The 19,564-nt window shown below is 41.3% G+C and overlaps 1 protein-coding gene across 2 annotated transcripts in view; it reads left to right on the top strand.

Annotated features, from left to right (window-relative positions):
• MED13 (mediator complex subunit 13) overlaps nucleotides 1-19,564 on the top strand; it is a 145,795-nt gene that overhangs the window by 98,104 nt on the left and 28,127 nt on the right. For both annotated transcript variants that reach the window (XM_026710143.2, XM_026710142.2), the window contains exons 11-18: nucleotides 1,008-1,074; nucleotides 1,668-1,795; nucleotides 3,977-4,067; nucleotides 6,771-6,985; nucleotides 8,322-8,518; nucleotides 10,758-11,671; nucleotides 15,509-15,676; nucleotides 16,767-16,990. In XM_026710143.2, the coding sequence (XP_026565928.2) occupies nucleotides 1,008-1,074; nucleotides 1,668-1,795; nucleotides 3,977-4,067; nucleotides 6,771-6,985; nucleotides 8,322-8,518; nucleotides 10,758-11,671; nucleotides 15,509-15,676; nucleotides 16,767-16,990 (2,004 nt within the window). The remainder of the gene's footprint in view (nucleotides 1-1,007; nucleotides 1,075-1,667; nucleotides 1,796-3,976; nucleotides 4,068-6,770; nucleotides 6,986-8,321; nucleotides 8,519-10,757; nucleotides 11,672-15,508; nucleotides 15,677-16,766; nucleotides 16,991-19,564) is intronic.

Here is a 19,564-nt window from a genome sequence, read left to right as displayed (position 1 = left end):
CCACTCCCTGTCGGCTGCTCAATCTCCCCCTCAGAATCAGACTCCCAGCAAGAGCATGACACTCTCTTCGATTAGTTTCCATCCATTGCTAAAGAGAAATGAAGGGAAGGGAAAGGGAAAAAGAGAGCAGGAAAAAAAGAAGGAAAAAAGTATCTTACTCAGAGTTTGAATGGGGTTATGCACAAAATATTTTACAGAGTAGGTTTGTTGGTCTGTGATTCTGCCTGGTTACTTCTCTAGCCTTTTCAGTTTTGAAGCAGGGGTTGGGCAGCTACTGGTCGCCCTGGTTCGGGTCAACCGGTAGCTAATTTTTATCATTTTTAATGGCCGGTTCAGTGAACTGGCAAATCCCACTCCTGGCTGGCCCCACCCCTCCCTTCCGCTTCCAGAAGTCTCCACGCGGCCCATTTTAGATCCCAGGTAAGTACAGGGCCCATGTGGAGGCTCGAGGAGGGCAAAAAACAGGCCTCTGGAGCCTGGGGGGCCCATTTTCGTCTTCCTGGAGCCTTGAGGAAAATCTCCAGAGCCCAGGGAGGGTGAAAAACAGGCTTTCTGGAAGTTCTGGAAGGCCAGAAACAGGCCCATTTCCAATCTCCAGTGGGCCTCTGGAGCCCGGAGAGACCGTTTTTGCCCTCCTGGCGGCTTGAGAAAAGGCTCCGGAGCCTGGGGAGGGCAAAACCGTCCCCTCTGGCGTGGTGCAGGAGGCCAACTAGGCCACACCCACCCAGCAACCGGGTAGAGAACTGGTTGCTAAAATTTTTGAAGCCCACCCCTGCTTTGAAGATACCATAGCTGGGAGAGTAGAGCATAGAGATCTTACATTGTCCCAAAAGATCTTCATGTAAAAAGATGTTGGTATAGCAGCTTTTTGAGTGGAATCAACTATCAATGAACGAGGCAGTGCTCTGCTAAGTGTTTGGTCTTAGTGGATGGCAGAATCCGATTGTTTTGGGGTTATCACACATCCCTCTTTCACCTGCGCTACTGATGGCTAACCTTTTCCACAGCCTGACGATGGAACACCCAGTGTGGGAGAAGATGCAATGTCACTTTTCAGCCCTTCAGTCAAACAAGGTAAAACTTCTTAATATTTAGAAAAATGTTCGGCTGGCTTATTGTTAAAAAAAATCCACTAAGAGTAACAGGAATGTACGTGTGGTCCTCAATTACGACTACAATTGACCATAATTGAGCCCAAACTTTCTGTTGTGAAGCGAGGTATTTGTTAAGTGAGTTTTTCCCTTCTTTACAATTTTTCTTGGCACAGTCGTTAAGTGAAATCATGGCAGTTATTAAGTTAGTAAGATGGTTGTTAAGTGAATCTGGCTTCCCCATTGACTTCGCTGGTCAGAAGGTCCCAAAAGAAGTCGCATGACCCCGTGACACTGTGATCATCGTAAATATGAACTAGTTGTCAAGCATCTGAATTCTGATCATGTGATCATAGGAATGCCGCAAAGGCTGCAACTGTGGAAAATGGTCCTAAGTCACATTTTTCAATGCTATTGTAACTTTGAATAGTCACTAAACGAACTGTTGTAAGTCGAGGACCACCTGCATTCGTTTGTTTGGCAGTAGAGCCTCTAATGGAATTAGGACCTGCAGTGGAAATGTTACAATTTAGATAATGCCTAACAGTGAAGCTTTGACCTTGGATCTTCTTTCAGCAATAGATGCGCAGCGTAATCCCCCTCACAATCGCACGGCTTCAACTAGTTTGTTCCATGAAAATGACCTGGTTGTCTCCTACACTGACCTTGACAATCTCTTCAACTCTGATGAAGATGAGCTAACAGTAAGTAGCTTTTTAAGGGTGGGAGCCTTACAGTAGTGTGATAATGGCGATGTGTTGCTGCTGCCCTAGGGCGTGGGGTGGGGTTTTTAGGGTTGTCCCAAAGGTGCTTTTTTCAAAAGGCGACTGGACTTTCTGGTTTTTCTTGGAAGACGTTTTGCTTCTCACCCATGAAGCTTCTTCAGCTCTGGCTGGATGGTGAGGAATGGAAGGATTTATATTCCTTGCAGACAGCTAGTCGTTTGCATTCATTTAGAGAGTTGTTAAGGCCTCTTGGTGGTTTGTCTCTGTCCTCAGGGTCACCTGAGTTATGCAAATAAAGCATGGAACCTGCTTGGAACTGCTGAAAGGACTGTTGTAAACTGGAGATAGATGATGTTGTATCCCTCCCCCTCTGTTGAGGGAGGGCTGTTCAGTTTTTACATAGATGGCCTCTTTGAGGTCCCTCTTTCAAACCAGAGGTCCTCTCTGTCTAAAATATGGACTTTGCTGCCTTCAAAAGTGGGCCTTTGTCTTTTAAAGGCAGATGGATTGTTGAATCTTGTCCTGATGGATTTATTCTCCTATGTTTTTTATGGTTTTGTATGTGGTGGATTTTTAAATGTTGTAAACTATCAGCAATGTGTGATTTAGGCAGCCACACATTTATTTAATGATATCAATCAACTTGAATAGAGCAGAAGGGACTATGGAGGTCTTCTGCTCCAACTCCTTGCTCAAGTAGGAATCTCTACATCATTCCAGACAAATGGTTGTCCAATCTCTTCTTGAAAGTCTCCGGTGTTGGAGCGCCCACAACTTCTGGAGGGAAGCTGTTCCACTGGTTTATCGTCCTCACTGTCAGGAAATTTGTCCCTTAATTCTAGGTTGTTTCTGTCCTTGATTAGTTTCCATCCGTTGCTTCTTAAGTCACTCTGAAGTTGGTGCTGCTAAGAAGAAACCATCCCTTTAGATGGCCAGTTGCTTCCCACTGATGTTATACTCAGCACCACACTATCCTCCATACCAGGGGTCACCAACCTTTTGGACCTCAGGGACCACCAAACTCATAATTTTAAATCCCGGGACCACTAATATGAATTTTGACTGATGGTGGCTTGCTGAAGTTGGGAAGGGGGGAGAGAGAGAAAGAGAGAGAGAGAGAGAGAGAGAGAGAGAGAGATCTGATCTAACTTCTCTCTCTCTCCCTCTCCCCCCCCCTCTCTCTCTCTCACACACACACACACACACACACACACAGGCAGGGGTGGGATTCAAATTTCTTAACTGGTTCTTGGGCGTGGCCTAACTTGTGGGTGTGGCTTGGTGATCATGTGACTGTCTGGGCATGGCTTGTATGTAAATATTATAAATATTTATGTAAATATTGAATTTTTTATTTAAAAAAGACCAACTTTTACCCAAAATCAGGCAAAGCAGGCAGGCAGATTGAATTGCTCACAGAATCATTCAGAGATCTATCTATCTTCCATCAGCTACCTGAGTCGGTCACATAAAATTCGCTTGCAGTGAGTCTGCACTGAACAATAGAAGCTTCAGTCCTAAGGAAGGTTAGGCAGAGCCGAAGATCTAAAGATTAGTTAGAAAGCAACAAATCCAACGATTTCCTGCTTTCTAGCTAATCTAAATCTCCCGGTACAGCAGAACAGCTGATGGTTGAAAAAAAAAAAAAAAAGGAAAGATAGCAACTTAGCAGGCAAGTTTGCGGGGTAAGGAGTAAGTGGGTGGGGAAGGTTCCCGCAGGCCATGTGGGTGGCTCAACCTTGTGTTCCCACGCAGCCTGGATTAATGGCTTTGGGAAGGTGCTCTGGGGGTGACATTTCTCTGCGGACCATTGCAGCCCATCGGTGGGCCGGGGCCCACCAGTTGGCGACCGCTGCTCCATACATCTTAATTAATGACATGTGGTCCTAGGGAAGATGCTGATAAATTTTCTCATTGTTTTACTCTCAAATTTAATGGCCATGCAGTTACCCAGATGTTGTCAACGGAACATATGCAGATAATTGAAGCTTTTAATGTATAATGTGATTTGGATGATATTCTGTTTTATTAGCTCAGCTGTTTGCTTGCATTTAAAAATAAAAGGGTTAATTATTTTACATTTTAAAAAATTGTCCAGTGTTATGATTTAGAACCTACGCCTGGGGGATGTTTATTTTTCTTTCTTTCTTTCATTCCTAGCCGGGATCTAAAAGAATATTGAATGGAACAGATGACAAGTCTAGTTGCAAAGAGTCAAAAGCTGGAAACCTGGACCCATTGTCATGCATAAGTAAGTTGCTTTTTTGTAGTGTTACAATTTTTCTTGGGTTATCTTTGTGGTTTGATAATGTGAAACTTTATCATGGAAGTAGATACAGTACCAACTAAAATGAAAACACAACAAAACAGTTTCCATTGTAAAAATGCTGTTCTAGGACAGCTTTCTCACATTGGCAGAAGATTATGAAGGTTCCAGTCTAATTGAACTAGAAGACACTACATTGGGGAAGCCTATTCACTGAGCTTGCTTGTTTTATTTGAAGATATTTTATTACCCAAACTAGGTAACATCATCAGTGCTAGGCTGATGTTACCCAGTTTGGGTAATGCAATGTCTGCAAGAAAACAACCAAGCTTCAAGAGCACCAAGCAACCTTCATTTCAGTCATGAGTTACAAATATTCTCCTTTATTAGTACCTGAGCATATAGAAAGTAAATTTTTCAACCATCTAAGTAAATTCCAGTCTTGGAGATGAACACTTTGGAATGAACACTTTGGAATGAACACCCTTTGAACGGTGCAGGAATATGAACGGATTTCCAGAAAAATGGCAGACTACGGGAACCATTTGGAGCTTTTGAGATGCAGACAACACAGATTGATCCCCAACAGCCTGCGCCTGTGTTCAACAGTGAAGGGACGCAGGGCAGAAAACATCCTGCAGAAAGCACAGCTCCAACTTCTCAATGAAAGAATAAGACAGATTAATTTTACAGTTGGGCTTTTGAAAGAAAGATTGGAAAACAAACTTCGAGAGCTGAAATCATTTCTACGAACAGAAGTGTTGGAGGAGGCCACAGAATTTACGAAGAAGGCACAACTAGCACAACACAACAAGAGCATTGGAATCTTCTGAGTGAGAATAAGGATAGGTCTTGACCATTAACATCACCATCAATTATTTTTTATGTAAAGGATAACTACAGCAAGTTTTAGGTATTTATGCTAGTATGGTACATTCAGCCTCAAAAAAAAAATCAGACACGGCAAGATTTGCTTAATAAAGATAGGAATTTACCATAATTAATGTATTTATAAATTTGCTTAATAAAGATAGGAATTTACCATAGTTAATAAATTACAAATTGCCGAAAGAATAATGACCTTAAGACTCAAGAATGGGTCTTGAGAAGGATAACAGAATTCAAAGCATTTATATGAGTCAAGAACATTTCCTAGGATATATTTATAAATTGCTACTGAAATATGTCATGGAGATGGAACAAATTAAAAATTGATGCAAAACTTGAAGGAAGTAATTACAGTGGAACAGTGGGAAGAGCTGTGAAAAAAATCAATAACATTCACTCAATCTATAATTTGAGACAAAATTGGTATAAAATGTTTTAAAGTGGGCATATAACTCCATCGAAGATTGCCAAGATGGACAAATAATGTATAATAAATGCTGGAAACGCCATATAGTTTTGCACGAACACCACATGTAATAAAATATTCTTTTGAACATTTTATTACACATAATGTTTGTGCAAAAATATCTAAACGTATCTGGAAGGAAATATAACAAAATATACAGAAATTTGGCCTCAAAGCATAAATATTCCTATTAGGAATACTGTAATTACATGATGTATACATGAAGAATATTATAATTTACTAAAATATTTAATGACAGCAGCAAAAATAAATTATGCTCTGCCAAGGAAAAATGAAATTGGTTGTTGATACAAGCTTGGGAGACCAAAATTGGAGAATAGACAGCAAAATCAAAACTAATAGTATATTTTCATAACAGAAGATTAACTAAATTTAAGCAGAAATGATTCCCTTATTCATAACGTACAACACAGCAAAGCACATTTAGAATATGATTTCTAGAATTGTCTTTGGAGATTCTCAATCATCCAGGTCATGTTTTTTTGTTTTCCCTTTGAAATGTTTCTCTTCTCATCCAAGAACCCTCTTCTACAGAACTAAAAAAGCTTCTTGGATAAGAAGCGAAACCTTTTCAAAGCAAAATAACTAAAAAAAGGCCAGTTGCTGTTTGGAAAAAGCACCTTTGGAATTTCTAGAGTTAAAAGAATAATTTAAAATGACAAAAGGAAATGATTTAAACAGATATAAGCAGCAATCCCCAATATTTAATCTTCAGTGCAAAAGACACATTTAGTGATTAATGGTTTGGGAAAATGAAAGGGAAAAGGAGATAGCTCCTTTTCCTAACATTTTTATCATGTTTCATTTTTTATTTCTGGATAATTGTAAGCCACTCAGAGTTACCTGGTGGTGAGATGAGTGGCAAATACAAGGGAGGGCGGGAGGGAGGAAGAAAGGTTCTTGATTTTTGTCCAATTTTTGCTTAAGCTTATGTAACTTTTTTTTTAAAAAGACAATTATTTATAACATTTATTCTGGTGGTCTCTACTAAAGGGATTATTCTGGTGGTCTCTACTAGAGAGAGCACTATTGTGGGTTTATGGAATTTAATGCTATTTGTGATCTGGCTTGCAAATGGCTAGGTGTAACCATTGGAAGATGTAGAAGTCCTAAAAAGGCTGATTTCAAAATGTCTGCGCTTTAGCTTTGCAAAAACACCCTTTACAAAGTTCATAGGCCTCAGTATCCTTTCAACATAAGACAAAAGAATAAAACATGCAGAAAGGCAATTTCACAAAAGCAGCTGTATTGTTTAAGTTGCCTGACATGTGGCAGGAAAAATAACATGTTAAAATAACTTGAACCTAAACCAGGTACAGCTGATCTTCATAAAATGTATCCCACGCCACCATCCTTGGAGCAACACATTATGGGATTTTCTCCCATGAATATGAACAATAAGGAGTATGGCAGCATGGACACCACACCCGGCGGAACAATCCTCGAAGGAAATGGTGTTACTGGTGGCCTTCAGTTCAGGATTGAAGTGGATGAGGGATTCTGTAGTCCAAAACCTACAGAAATAAAGGTTTGTGAATTCCTTTTGGATGTTCCTGAACGTTAGTTATATTGTCTAGTTTTGATTGATCTACAAAAATGACAGAGGAGGACAATTTAACAGCTTTTGGGTTGGTTTGTTTATTGTCAGAGGCAATGTTTTTTTTGAATGGTATGTTTCTTCTGAAACAGCCAGGATTGTTCATTTTAATACTTTTTATTTATTTATTTTTCCCTCCTGGAATTCATTTTGGTGGGTTTCTTCCCCCCCACCTCCCTCCCAGCATTACGAGATTTTTTCATAGCTTTATTTGGATGCACAGTGAAAATGGACTCACGTTTCATTAGTTGTGACAACAGCTTGTTTGATTAACTTTTGACTTTTTTCAGCCTTCAAATTAAATATTAACTTCGCTTCTGCCTGTATCAGTTATGAGGTGAATGCATTTTGTGTGGAGGAGGTGCATTGGCAGTGGGGGGAAAAAAACAGATGTTGCCACAAATGAGAGATTCGCCATGATCTACACTCAGAGAGGAGCGCATTTTTCTTCCACTAACTAGTATTTTTATTTTTCCTCCAGTGCAGGTCGTCCTTAATAGAGCTTGCACATTATGGTCCCATGTTATGACGGTTGTAAAACAAGGTGGCCTTGATTAACAGCCCACGGGTCCTGCTCTCCCCGGTGCAGCTGTTAAATGAAAGTGCAGGTCATTTAAATGGAGCACAGGTTGCCTTGGGTGGGGGAGGCCCTCGGAGGCCTAATTCAGGCTCAGACTTACCTACCCCAGGTCTCCCAAAGCCCCTTTCCCCCCCCCCTCCCGATGGGCACTGCAACATCAATGACCACAGGGGACGTTTCAATAGCCATTTTGGGGACCGGGGTGGTAAGTAGCTTTTGAGGGAATGTCTGTGGAGATTCTCAATCATCCAGGTCATGGTTGTCCCAGAGGTGCTTTTCAAAAGACACCTGGACTTTCTTGTTGTTGTTTTCCTGGAAAAGGTTTCGCTTCTCATCCAAGAAGCTTTTTCAGTCCTGAAGAAGCTGCTTCTTGGATGAGAAACAAAACATTTTCGTCTCTGTGTGTGTGTGTGTGTGAGGGGGAGAGGGAGAGAGAGAGAGAGAGAGGGAGAGAGAGAGAGAGAGCAAAAAGTCCAACTGCCTTTTGAAAAGCATATTTGGGATAACTTTTTATGCCGGGGGCTGTCATACCTTTGAACGTCCATTAAGAGACCGATCACTAAGTGAGGACATGAGACAACTGATCATTAAAGTAGACAAGCATTTAAAACTTAAATCAGTGAGTCTTTCTGTTTAAACTTTCCACCCTTAGCTCTTTTCAAATGATCTTCCTGGTGTGTGTTTCAGGATTATTCCTATGTTTATAAGCCTGAGAACAGTCAAGCTTTCATGGGATGTTCCATGTTCGCCCCACTGAAGACTCTCCCAAGCCACTGTCTCCCTGCCATCAAACTGCCAGAGGAGTGTGTTTATCGGCAGAGTTGGACCGTTGGCAAGTTGGATTTGCTTCCACCAGGACCTACGATGCCATTCATTAAAGAAGGGTAAGTGTTTCTTTAAGGTGAGATAATAAAAGTATTTCATCAAAATTACATTGTCTTCTGACAAATGTATTGATTGGTCTGAGAGCATGGCTGTGTTTTACGGAATCCAGATACATTTTATCAAGGCTTAGGTTTGTTTATATATTGAGCACTTTGTCAGTGATGACGACACTTGGAAAGTGCATTCTCTAATTCACATTTATGTCAATCAGAATAGAGCTGGAAGGGACCCCAGGGGTCTTCTAGTCCAACCCCCTGCTCAAGGAAGAAAGCCTACATCATTTCAGACAAGGGACTGTCCAGTCTGTTCTTAAAAACCTCAGTGATGAAGCACCTACAACTTCTGGTGGCAAGCTGTTCCACTGATTAATTATTCTCACTGTTAGGAAGTTTCTCCTTAATTCCACGTTGCTTTTCTCCTTGTTTAGTTTCCATCCATTGTTTCTTGTCCTGCCTTCTGGTGCTTTGGGGAACAATTTGACCCCCGCTTCTTTGTGGCAGCCCCTCAAATACTGGAATGCTGCTATTATGTCACCCCTAGTCCTTCTTTTCTTTATGTCAAACCGTAATTTATTATTGTTTTTTCTCTATTTAAACATCGTTATTAAAAATATTTAACATGTACAATTTGATTGCAGTATAAGGAGTATCTTGGGGGTGCTTAATACTATCAATTTTAATAAGCCATGAAGTCTCTTAAGAGTATAGACAAACCAGGAATTCCTCTATACTTTTGGAAGTCTGATAGTGCTGGGTATGTGGAGCGTGTGCATGTGTGTCGCGGTATTTTTCTCATTTATAGGAAAAAAATGTGTATAAATGTTTTGTTCCATTGAAAAAGATCCTTAAATTACGAGTTCTCCAATCAATGTTTGAGATTGCTTGCTTGTTTTTTAATGTCAATAACCAACAATAATAATTTTCTCTCATCAAACTAGCGCACCAAGCACTAAAAATATAGCATTCCTGTAAAATTAAAAGTATCTGACAGAAACTAATGTAAGATTCATATATTAAGCTGTTTTAACACATCAAGGAGATGTGGAATAATTCGTTGTTCCATCTCCTTGCTGTTTAAGTTAGTCCTCGACTTAAAACTAGTCGTACTCACAGCCAACCCATAGGCTATTTGCAGCATCCCATGATCATTTGATCATGATTTACCACATCTTTGCCAGAAACCAGCTTTTACTTCCAGTTTCCGGCAATCAACTCTCTATAACGGACCATGGTTTCAATTAATGACCGTGGCATTTGCTTAACCGCTGTGGCTTTTGCTTAATGACTGATTCAAAAAGAACAATGAAATCAGGTCCAGTCACATGATGACTCACTTTATGACCATCATGACTTATGACTGTACAGGTAGGTAGTCCTTGACTTAACAACAGTTCGCTTAGTAACTGTTCAAAGTTATAGCATCACTGAAAAAGTGACTTTATGATCACTCTTTACATTTACAACTGTTACAGCATGCCCCTGGTCACATGATCAAAATTCAGACTCTTGTAAACTGATTCATATTTATGATGGTCACAGTGCCTCTGTGTGTGTGTGTGTGTGTGTGTGACAGTGACATAAGCTCCTTTTGTGACCTCCTAAAAAGCAAAGTCAGTGGGGAAGCCGGATTCACTTAACAACCGTGTGACTAACGTAACCACTGCAGTGATTCACTTAACAACTGCAGCAAGGAAGTTTGTAAAATGGGACAAAATTCACCTAACAAGTGTCTCACTTAAGAACAGAAATTTTGGACTCAGTGGTGGTTGTAAGTCGAGGACTACCTGTCTTTGGTAGGCTCCCTTATGATCATCAGAGTACCTGTATAACTCTTTATAATTATGCTTTGCTTATTAGCTCCTGCTGCCTTGAGAAAGTTCAGAACATTCTCAAAGATCCATCTCATCCTGGGCACCCTTTTTTTGAACTATTACCACCTGGCAGATGGTACAGGTTAATAAAAACAAGGACAAATAGGCTGAAAAACAGCTTCTATCCCAGGGCAGTAACTCTACTGAATTCTACTGTATAGTGCAATATTAATGCAATATCAGGGGGTTTCAATTCAGTGTATAGAATATGAAGGATGTGTATGTTTATTTTCATAGTCATAATGTACACTGAAGGATGGTATTTAATTGCACTGTACGAGGTACAATGACAATAAAGTAAACTAAATTAGCTTTAATGCATACTGTTTGAAAGTCTTGAGTTAAAAGCTTTTCCCTTCCTTCTCCAGGGACGGGAGCACCATTGACCAAGAATATGGCCCTGCCTACACTCCGCAGACACATACCCCATTTGGTATGCCCCCCAGCAATGCCCCGCCAAGCAACAGCGGCACTGGGATCCTTCCTTCCCCTTCCACCCCTCGCTTTCCAACTCCCCGAACTCCAAGGACACCTCGGACTCCCCGCGGGGCGGGTGGGCCAGCGAGCGCGCAAGGCTCCGTCAAGTACGAGAATTCCGATTTGTACTCTCCTGCCTCGACCCCGTCCACCTGTAGGCCCTTAAACTCAGTCGAGCCAGCGACGGTCCCGTCAATCCCTGAGGCGCACAGCCTCTATGTGACCCTCATTCTGTCCGAATCGGTGATGAATCTTTTCAAAGACTGTAACTTTGACAGCTGTTGCATTTGTGTTTGCAACATGAACATCAAAGGTGCTGACGTCGGAGTTTACATTCCAGACCCAACCCAGGAAGCTCAGTACAGGTGTACGTGCGGATTCAGCGCGGTCATGAACCGGAAATTTGGCAACAGCTCGGGATTGTTCCTTGAGGATGAGTTAGACATCTTGGGCCGCAACTCGGAATGCGGCAAAGAAGCGGAGAAGCGCTTCGAGACACTTCGCGCTGGTTCTGTCGAGCAGAGTGGAAGCTTGAAGGAGATGGACCGACTTCCCGACGAGCTGATACTTTTGCTGCAAGACCAGTGCACCAACTTGTTTTCGCCATTTGGAGCAGCCGATCAAGACCCCTTGCCCAAAGTTGGCGCCGCGGGCAATCTGGTGCGGGCCGAGGAAAGAGACTGTTGCTACGACTGCTATCTCGCATTGGAACATGGACGCCAGTTTATGGACAACATGTCGGGAGGGAAGGTTGACGAAGCGCTTGTGAAGAGTACTTGTTTGCATCACTGGTCGAAACGAAATGGTAAGTGCCTCAGTTTGCCGATCGAATAAAAGAACGTCTTTTAATCCCATGTAAAACATGGACTTACAATAGCAATAGAACTTAGACTTACATACCACTTTACACTGCTTTACAGCCCCCTCTAAGTGGTTTACAGAGTTAGCATATTGCCCCCAACAATCTGGTTCCTCATTTTACCCATTTGGGAAAGATGGAAGGCTGAGTCAACCTTGAGCCTGGTGAGATTCGATCTGCCAAATTGCAGGCAGCCAGCAGCCAGCAGAAGTAGCCTGCAGTACTGCATTCTAACCACTGTACCACCGTGGCTCATGTGAATAGTTGGTTGATGACAAATGGCCAAAAAAAAAAAACTTGCATTGATGGTGTTACCTACTTTGGTAATGAAATGTCTGCAAGAAAACAGCCAAGCTCAGAGAACACCGGGATCTCACAGTTTAACCCTAAGCTACAAATATTATTCTCCAACTTGCTTATCTGTTCCTAATTTTCTAGAACAGTGTTTATCAACCTTGGCAAACTTTCAGATGGGTGGACTTCAATTCCCAGAATTTCCCAGCCAGCCTTGGTAGGGAATTCTGGGAGCTGCTCTGCACCTCTTTAAATTGCAAGGTTGAGAAACATTATTCTAGATCAGTGTTTCTCAGCCTCATTGAATGTAAGGCGCATGGACCTCAACTCCCAGAATTCAGTAAGTGTTGGCTGGGGGAATTCTGGGAGTTGAAGTCCACGCATCTTAAAGTTGATAAGGTTGAGAAACGTTGATCTAGAATAACGTTTCTCAACCTTGCAATTTAAAGATTTGCAAACCAGCTCCCAGAATTCCTTAGCATGGCCGGATGGGGGAATGCTGGGAGTTGAAGTCCATGCATCTTCAATAAGACAAGCACAGCAGAAAACGTACTATGAAGTACGGGTAGTCCTCGATCTACAATCAGTAGTTTAATGATAATTCAAAGTTACAACGGATCCCCAAAAGGGACTTCCAACCCAATTTTTACACCCTCCTCTGGCAGTCCTGTGACCAGATTTTGGGCTCTCAGCACTGCACTGGCCTACATCTATGGACACGGTCATATTAATGCAATTTGTAACAGTTTTGCCAAAAACAACTGTGGTGTTTGCTTAGTGACCATTGGAAACAAGATCATAAAATCACCTCCAGTCACATGTTTTACAACTATCATGACAATCTTTATTACCAGGCTCAATTACGGTTGTAACTGGAGAACTGCCTGTATAGAAAAACTTGTAACAGTTGGTAGGAGAAGTATAAAAGATTTAGTTAGCTGTGGAATCATTTTTTACTTTTCATGTTTTTTAAAAGACAGTATTTGATTTAGGTTTAAATAGAAAGTCAGTCTGTTTTTTTGAAAGCATTTCTGGCACTGGGGAGACCTGGTTCAAATTCATCCTCAGTCAGAGAAGCTCCAATCACTTCCTCTCTCAGCCCAGCTTAAACTGGCGAAGCTGTTTTTCCGGGGAAACACGAAGCATTATGTATCCTACCTTATTGAGATATATATCTAATAAAATATTTATAAACAGCCCTAAAGTAATTCTTGGAGTGTGATAAAATCAATATGGAACAATAAAGTAAAAATATAATAAAAACAAATCTGGATCAGAAACAAAATGCAAGCTGATACTATCACTAAACTGCAAAGCAAACCAGGAAAAGAAATTATGAACACCTGGAGTAGAACATAGATGTGATTTGCTACTGATGTCCTCACAAGCAATTTTAGCAGTTGTGTTCTGCAGCCTCTGTGTCCTCAACAGAACCCTGAACAATTATCGTTTTTTGTGTCATCTCAATGGGAAGTTACCACTTCATATACAATTCTGGTCAAGTTCAGGAATGTAAGAGCTGTTTAACCTACAGAGTTGGCTGGAAAAAACCCTGTGGGCAATAGATAGTCCTTGACTTATGACTTCAATCGAGTCCAAAATTTCTGTTGCTAAGTGGGACAGTTGTGAAGTGAGTTTTGCCCCATTTTACAACTTATCTTGCCGCAGTTATTAAGTGAATCACTGCCATTGTTAACTTAGTAACCCCGGTTGTTAAGTGAACCTGGCTTCCCCGTTGACTTTGCTTGTCCTAAGCTCGCAAAAGGGGATCCCATGACCTTGGAATACTGCAACTGTCATAAATGCAAGTCAGCTCTCAAGTGTCTGACTTTGGATCATGTGACCACAGGGATGCTGTAATAGTCCTAAGTTTGAAAAATGGTCATTAGTCACTTTTTTCAGTGCCGTTTTAACGTCTAACGGTCACTGAAGGAACTGTTGTAAGTCAAGGACTACCTGTCCTGGGAACCCCAGTGACAAAGAGAAATGTAGGAATGGTATTTAATCAACTTTAAGATTTGGGATCCTTCAGTCCACAGAATAATCTGTTTCAGTTATCCGCATTTGGTCCATTTACAGGCAATCAATCCTCCATTTAAAATCATTCGTTTAAAGTTACAATGGCACTGAAAAAAAAATGACGGTTTTTGTTCTCACTTAAGACCATTGCAGCCTCCCCGTGGTCACATGATCGAAATCCAGAGGCTTGGCAACTGACTCATTTATATGATGGTTGCAGTGTCCTGGATCACGTGATCCCTTTTTGCGACTTTCTGACAAAGTCGACAGGGAAGCCAGATCCACTTAGCAACCATGTTACTGACTTAATACACGAAGTGGTTCACTGAACAACTGCTGCAAGAAATGTTGCAAAATGGGGCAAAACTCACTTAAGTGCCTTGTTAAGAAACAGAAATGTTGGGCTCAGTTGTGGTTGTAAGTCCCGTATAACTTTAAAGAACTAGTCAGATCTTGGTTTGTATATATCAGGGGTGAGCAGCTCTGGCAACTTTACAACCTGTGGACTTCAACTCCCAGAATTCCTGAGCCAGTATCGCTGGCTCAGGAAGTCTGGGAGTTCAAGTCTCCAGTTCAAGTCTCTCTCTTCCTTTGCCCACCCTGGTATAGATTCTGATGAACAAAGTCTGAATAACGTATTAAATTGCTTCAAATTGATATAAGATTTACAGTACAAAATGTGCTATGTTAGAGAACAATCCTTGCCCTCTCCAGTCAACAGCCAAGGGAAAGTTGATATTTTTGGGGGGGGAGGGGGCGGGGAAGAAATTTGGAAGAAATTCCTGTCATGAAATAGCAGGCTTGCAGTGGAGATCCTGATTCGATCCTGGAAATTTCCACAGAGACAGCTGTAATGGCTGCATTGTAATTAATCAGGGATCGTCTTGGGACTTTCTGGCTTAATTTTCTCCCTGTTCCAACTTGTGGGAAAGGTCATCCCTTTCAAGTCCTCGCTCAGTGTCACCAGATTGTGTTAGCTTTAAATAGATAGAGGAGGGATAGAATAACCCTCTACAGGTATGTGAACACACAGAAAAAGGCCAAGATCTGTTTCCTATAATTCTACATGGTTTATATTATAGGAAGGCCAATTTCTCTGGAACCTCCAGAAAAAAATTACTGACAAGAAGAATTTTTGATAGTGAAATCAACTGTCCCTGAGATGTTTTCCTTCCTTCCTTCCTTCCTTCCTTCCTTCCTTCCTTCCTTCCTTCCTTCCTTCCTTCCTTCCTTCCTTCCTTCCTTCCTTCCTTCCTTCCTTCCTTCCTTCCTTCCTCCCTGCCTCCCTCCCTCCCTCCTTCCCTCTCTCCCTCCCTGAAATGGACTTCTAAAGCTGAAAATGCCCCCTTCCTGCTCCTTAATCCTGTCTCTTGAGCTATAAGGCCTTTAGAAACGTACCTGTTAACAATTAAAAGCAACGATCAATTCTCTGCTTCCCAATTCATCTGAATGACCTTCTTTTCCTTCCAGTTGTAGATGTGAGCATGCAATGTTCTCAGGACGTCCTTCGCATGCTGCTCTCGCTCCAACCAGTTCTTCAGGATGCCATTCAGAAAAAACGAACCGTTCGATCTTGGGGTGTACAAGGTCCCCTGACGTGGCAACAGTTTCATAAAATGGCTGGACGAGGCTCTTACGGTAAACATTGTCTATGAAACATGACTATCCTTTAATCCAGGGATCTCCAACTTTGGCAACTTTAAGAGTGGTGGATTTCAACTCCCAGTATTCCCCAGCCAGCAAGGAATTGAAATCGACAAGTCTTAAAGCTGCCAAGGTTGGAGGCTCTGCTTTAATTGACTGGGTGCTGGGTGCATGTTTTAAACTACCTTAGCTTTTATTTATAAAGAAAAATAATCTTGGAAATAGTTTAAATGGTAGTTACAGAACTGTGGCAAGATATTGGACATGAAAACTGCCAGGGGTGTGAACACTGAAGGCATATAAATGTGAGAAATACATTGTAGGAATTGGCCACAGGTCTAATGTTGTGTTGCCACCTCAGAAAGCAAAATAACAATCCACACAACATTATTTCATAGATTGTGGTCAGACCCTCTAAAACAGGAGTCTCCAACCTTGGCAACTTTAAGACTTGTAGACTTCAACTCCCAGAATTTCTCAGCCAGCAAATCTAGCTGAGGAATTCTGGGAGTTGAAGTGCACAAGTCTTAAAGTCACCAAAGTTGGAGACCTCTGCTCTAAAATAATTGCCTGCTTGGGTCAGGCAAATGATGGGCATTTTATATAGGCGGAATATAAAGAAAATCCAAAATCCCAAACCATCAGTGGACCTAGAATTAGATTCTTGGAAAATTTTAGACTGCGATATGGCGCTTTCCACAGATGCATTGGAATAACAGTTCTCAGAATCACACAGGCAACTTTCTGTGAACTTGGGAACCCGTCTGAAGGTGTAATGGACGAGTTTTACATTCCCACTCCATTAGGACACCTGGGAAGAAAACTATCTAGAATAAAGTAGAATTCTTTATTGGCCAAGTGTGATTAGACACACAAGGAATTTGTCTTTGGTGTATATGCTCTCAGTGTACATAAAAGAAAAGATACGTTCATCAAGAATCATCAGGTACAACACTTAATAATAGTCATAGGGTACAATAAGCAATCAAATCATACTGGGAAACAGTCAATATAAATTGTAAGATTACAAGCGACAAAATTACAGTCCATATATTTTATTTTTATTTTTATTTTTCCTCCCCAGGAACGGATGAGTCTCCTGAACCACTGCCCATTCCAACCTTCTTGTTGGGGCACGATTATGACTTCTTGGTGCTGTCGCCTTTTGCCTTACCATATTGGGAGAGGCTGATGCTGGAGCCCTACGGATCTCAGAGGGACATCGCCTACGTGGTGGTGTGTCCGGAGAACGAAGCCCTGCTGAATGGAGCGAAGAACTTCTTTCGAGACCTCACTGCAATATACGAGGTGAGGAATTTAAGGGCATGGGAGTTCCAGGGCCCCTCCCCCATCCACCCCACCCCCCCTACCCCAAATGAACATCCATCAACCCCTACATTCCAGCTGTCAGTGAAAAGTCCTGCAGGGCCCTATTTGAACAAAGCAACTAAAATGGATGGTCGGTCGAGGAAGATAAAAAGCTGCATCCTATGAAGGTGCCATCCTGTGGTTAAATTTTGTACTGCCCTCCTACAAACCTTGTAACTTGGGGATGCTGGACTCTTTGTGTTTTCCAGAAGGCCATGATTGCAAGACTTCCCTAAATATATAGTCCTTGACTTAACAACATTTAGTTTAGTTACCAAAGTTACAACGGCACTGAAAAACGTGACCATTTCTCACACTTTTACAACCATTGAAGAATCCCCAATGGTTCAGAATCTGGACACTTGGCAACTGGTTCATATTTATGATGGTTGCAGTGTGCCAGGGGTCACGTGATCTCCTTTTGTGACCTTCTGACCCGCAAAGTCAATGGGGAATCCGGATTCACCCAACAATAACAACTGCAGTGATTTATTGAACAACTGTGGCAAGATAGGTCATAAAACGAGGCAAAATCTACTAAATGTCTCACCTAGCAACATAAATTTTGGGTTCAGTTGTGGTCGTAAATCGAGGGCTACCTGTATTTTAAAATGTTTTGGACTCACCTCCCTGTTAGCTCTCCCTCCAGTTTATTAGCAAGTCAATAATATCAAAACATTTGAGCTTAACAGGCACACTACAGTATTATTCCCGGGTTTATTAAGGATGGGAGGTGAAAGTAGTTTGATTTGATCTTGTTTTACTGTAGGGTGCACGATGCACACTCTTACCTGTCACATTAAATAGTTTCTTGATGGTTGAAATCACACAGCTTCTTAATTCAGTTACTGAATTAATCTAAATTTCCAGGATTTTGCCACACACGGCAGATTATTAACGAGGCCAGACAGACTGAATTTGTAAATATTGTGTGGCAACGAAGCAAATCAACTTAATTAAGCAAGCAGAATAATAAATAGGGTGCTCATTGGAGCTCTCAGCTCCCAGGTCCTGAGGTGAACTAGCCAAGTATATTGTGTGAATCCTGCCCATGTTCAAAGTGGAGCGGTTTTCTAGCTCGCAATACTTAGCTTGCAAAAATAGTCATGAGATGTACATTATACAATAATAGGCCTTTCAAAGTAAGTGATCCATCATGCATGCATTCAGAATTTGAAAGTTTTACATACTCTTGGTTTTTTCTTTACATAAAATATGTGCTTAAAGAACAGTGTACTGTCTGGGTCAATTCTTTTATATCGGTATGCTGACTCTGTAAATAGCTTAGAGAGGGCTGTAAAGCACTGTGAAGCAGTATACAAGTCTAAGTGCTATTGCTATTGGTAAAGCACAATATTACAGTCTAATTTTTTGTGGAGTAGACCAGTGTTTTTTCAAGCTTGGCAACTTGAAGGTGTGCGGACCTAAACTCCTAGAATTCCCCAGCCAGCATGTGGAATTCTGGGAGTTGAAGTTCACACATCTTCAAGTTGCCAATGTAGAGAAACACTGGTATGAATAGAACATGCTTCCAATTTGCGTATTTTGAAGGTGTGGTGGCTTATTTCATGATTACTCCATTGATTTTGGAAGATGTCAACCTCAGTTGCAGGGACTACAAACCCCTATGGACTTTTTGCTGAAAAACAGGAAAAATGAACTTATAATTTATGGCTTTGAAAATTAGAAAAATTAGCCCATGGAAAACAGGTAATGATAATGTAACGAGAGAGACAGACAGACAGAGACGGAGATACAGTGACATTTTCTTCAGTAAAATTATTTTAAAAGGTGACAACATAATTCAGGTAATCCTCAATTTATGACCACAATTGAGCACCCAATTTCTTTTGCTAAATGAGACATTTATCAGGTAAACTTTGCCCCATTCTATAACCTTCCTTGGTACCATTGTTAAGTGAATCACAGCAGTTGTTAAGTTAGTCACAGGGTTGTTAAGTGAATCTGGCTTCCCCATTGACTTTGCTTGTCTAAAGGTCGCAAAAGGGGATCCCGTGACCCTGGGACACTGCAACCGTCATAAATAGGAGTCGGTTGCCAAGTGTCTGAATTTTGATCACGTATGGGGAGGCCGCAATGGCTGCAAGTATGAAAAACGGTCATGTCACTTTTTTTCAGTGCTGTTGCATCTTGAGGACTTCCTGTATGAAACGTTGGAGACAATATCCTACTAACTTTTTCTAACATACCCTTGGACTAAATTATACCCTGCCAAGGGGGCCTTCAATCCAAGAGAGCTGTGCCTATGTCTCCTCATATTCACATTTATTTACCACGCACAGCAAGGAAGAGCAAAATGGAAAAAAAGCAATCAAGTATAATTTGAGAGTGAGCGAGAAAGCCCTTTGCATCAAAGGCTATAATTTCTAAACCTAAATTACTGCCATAGAACGTGATGCGTTATTTCAGTTGCAAAGGTTTGCTCGAAAGCAGGCAAACAAAGAATGACGTTCAAAGGCTGCCAAAGTAAACTAGAGAGTAAATTTTAAAGTA

The sequence above is a fragment of the Pseudonaja textilis genome, chromosome 1 (genome assembly GCF_049901715.1).
Source record: "Pseudonaja textilis isolate UNSWEBS1 chromosome 1, rPseTex1.2, whole genome shotgun sequence".
NCBI lineage: Eukaryota > Metazoa > Chordata > Lepidosauria > Squamata > Elapidae > Pseudonaja > Pseudonaja textilis.
Note: the sequence above shows the minus strand (reverse complement) of the source record. Positions and strands in the feature narration are given on the sequence as shown.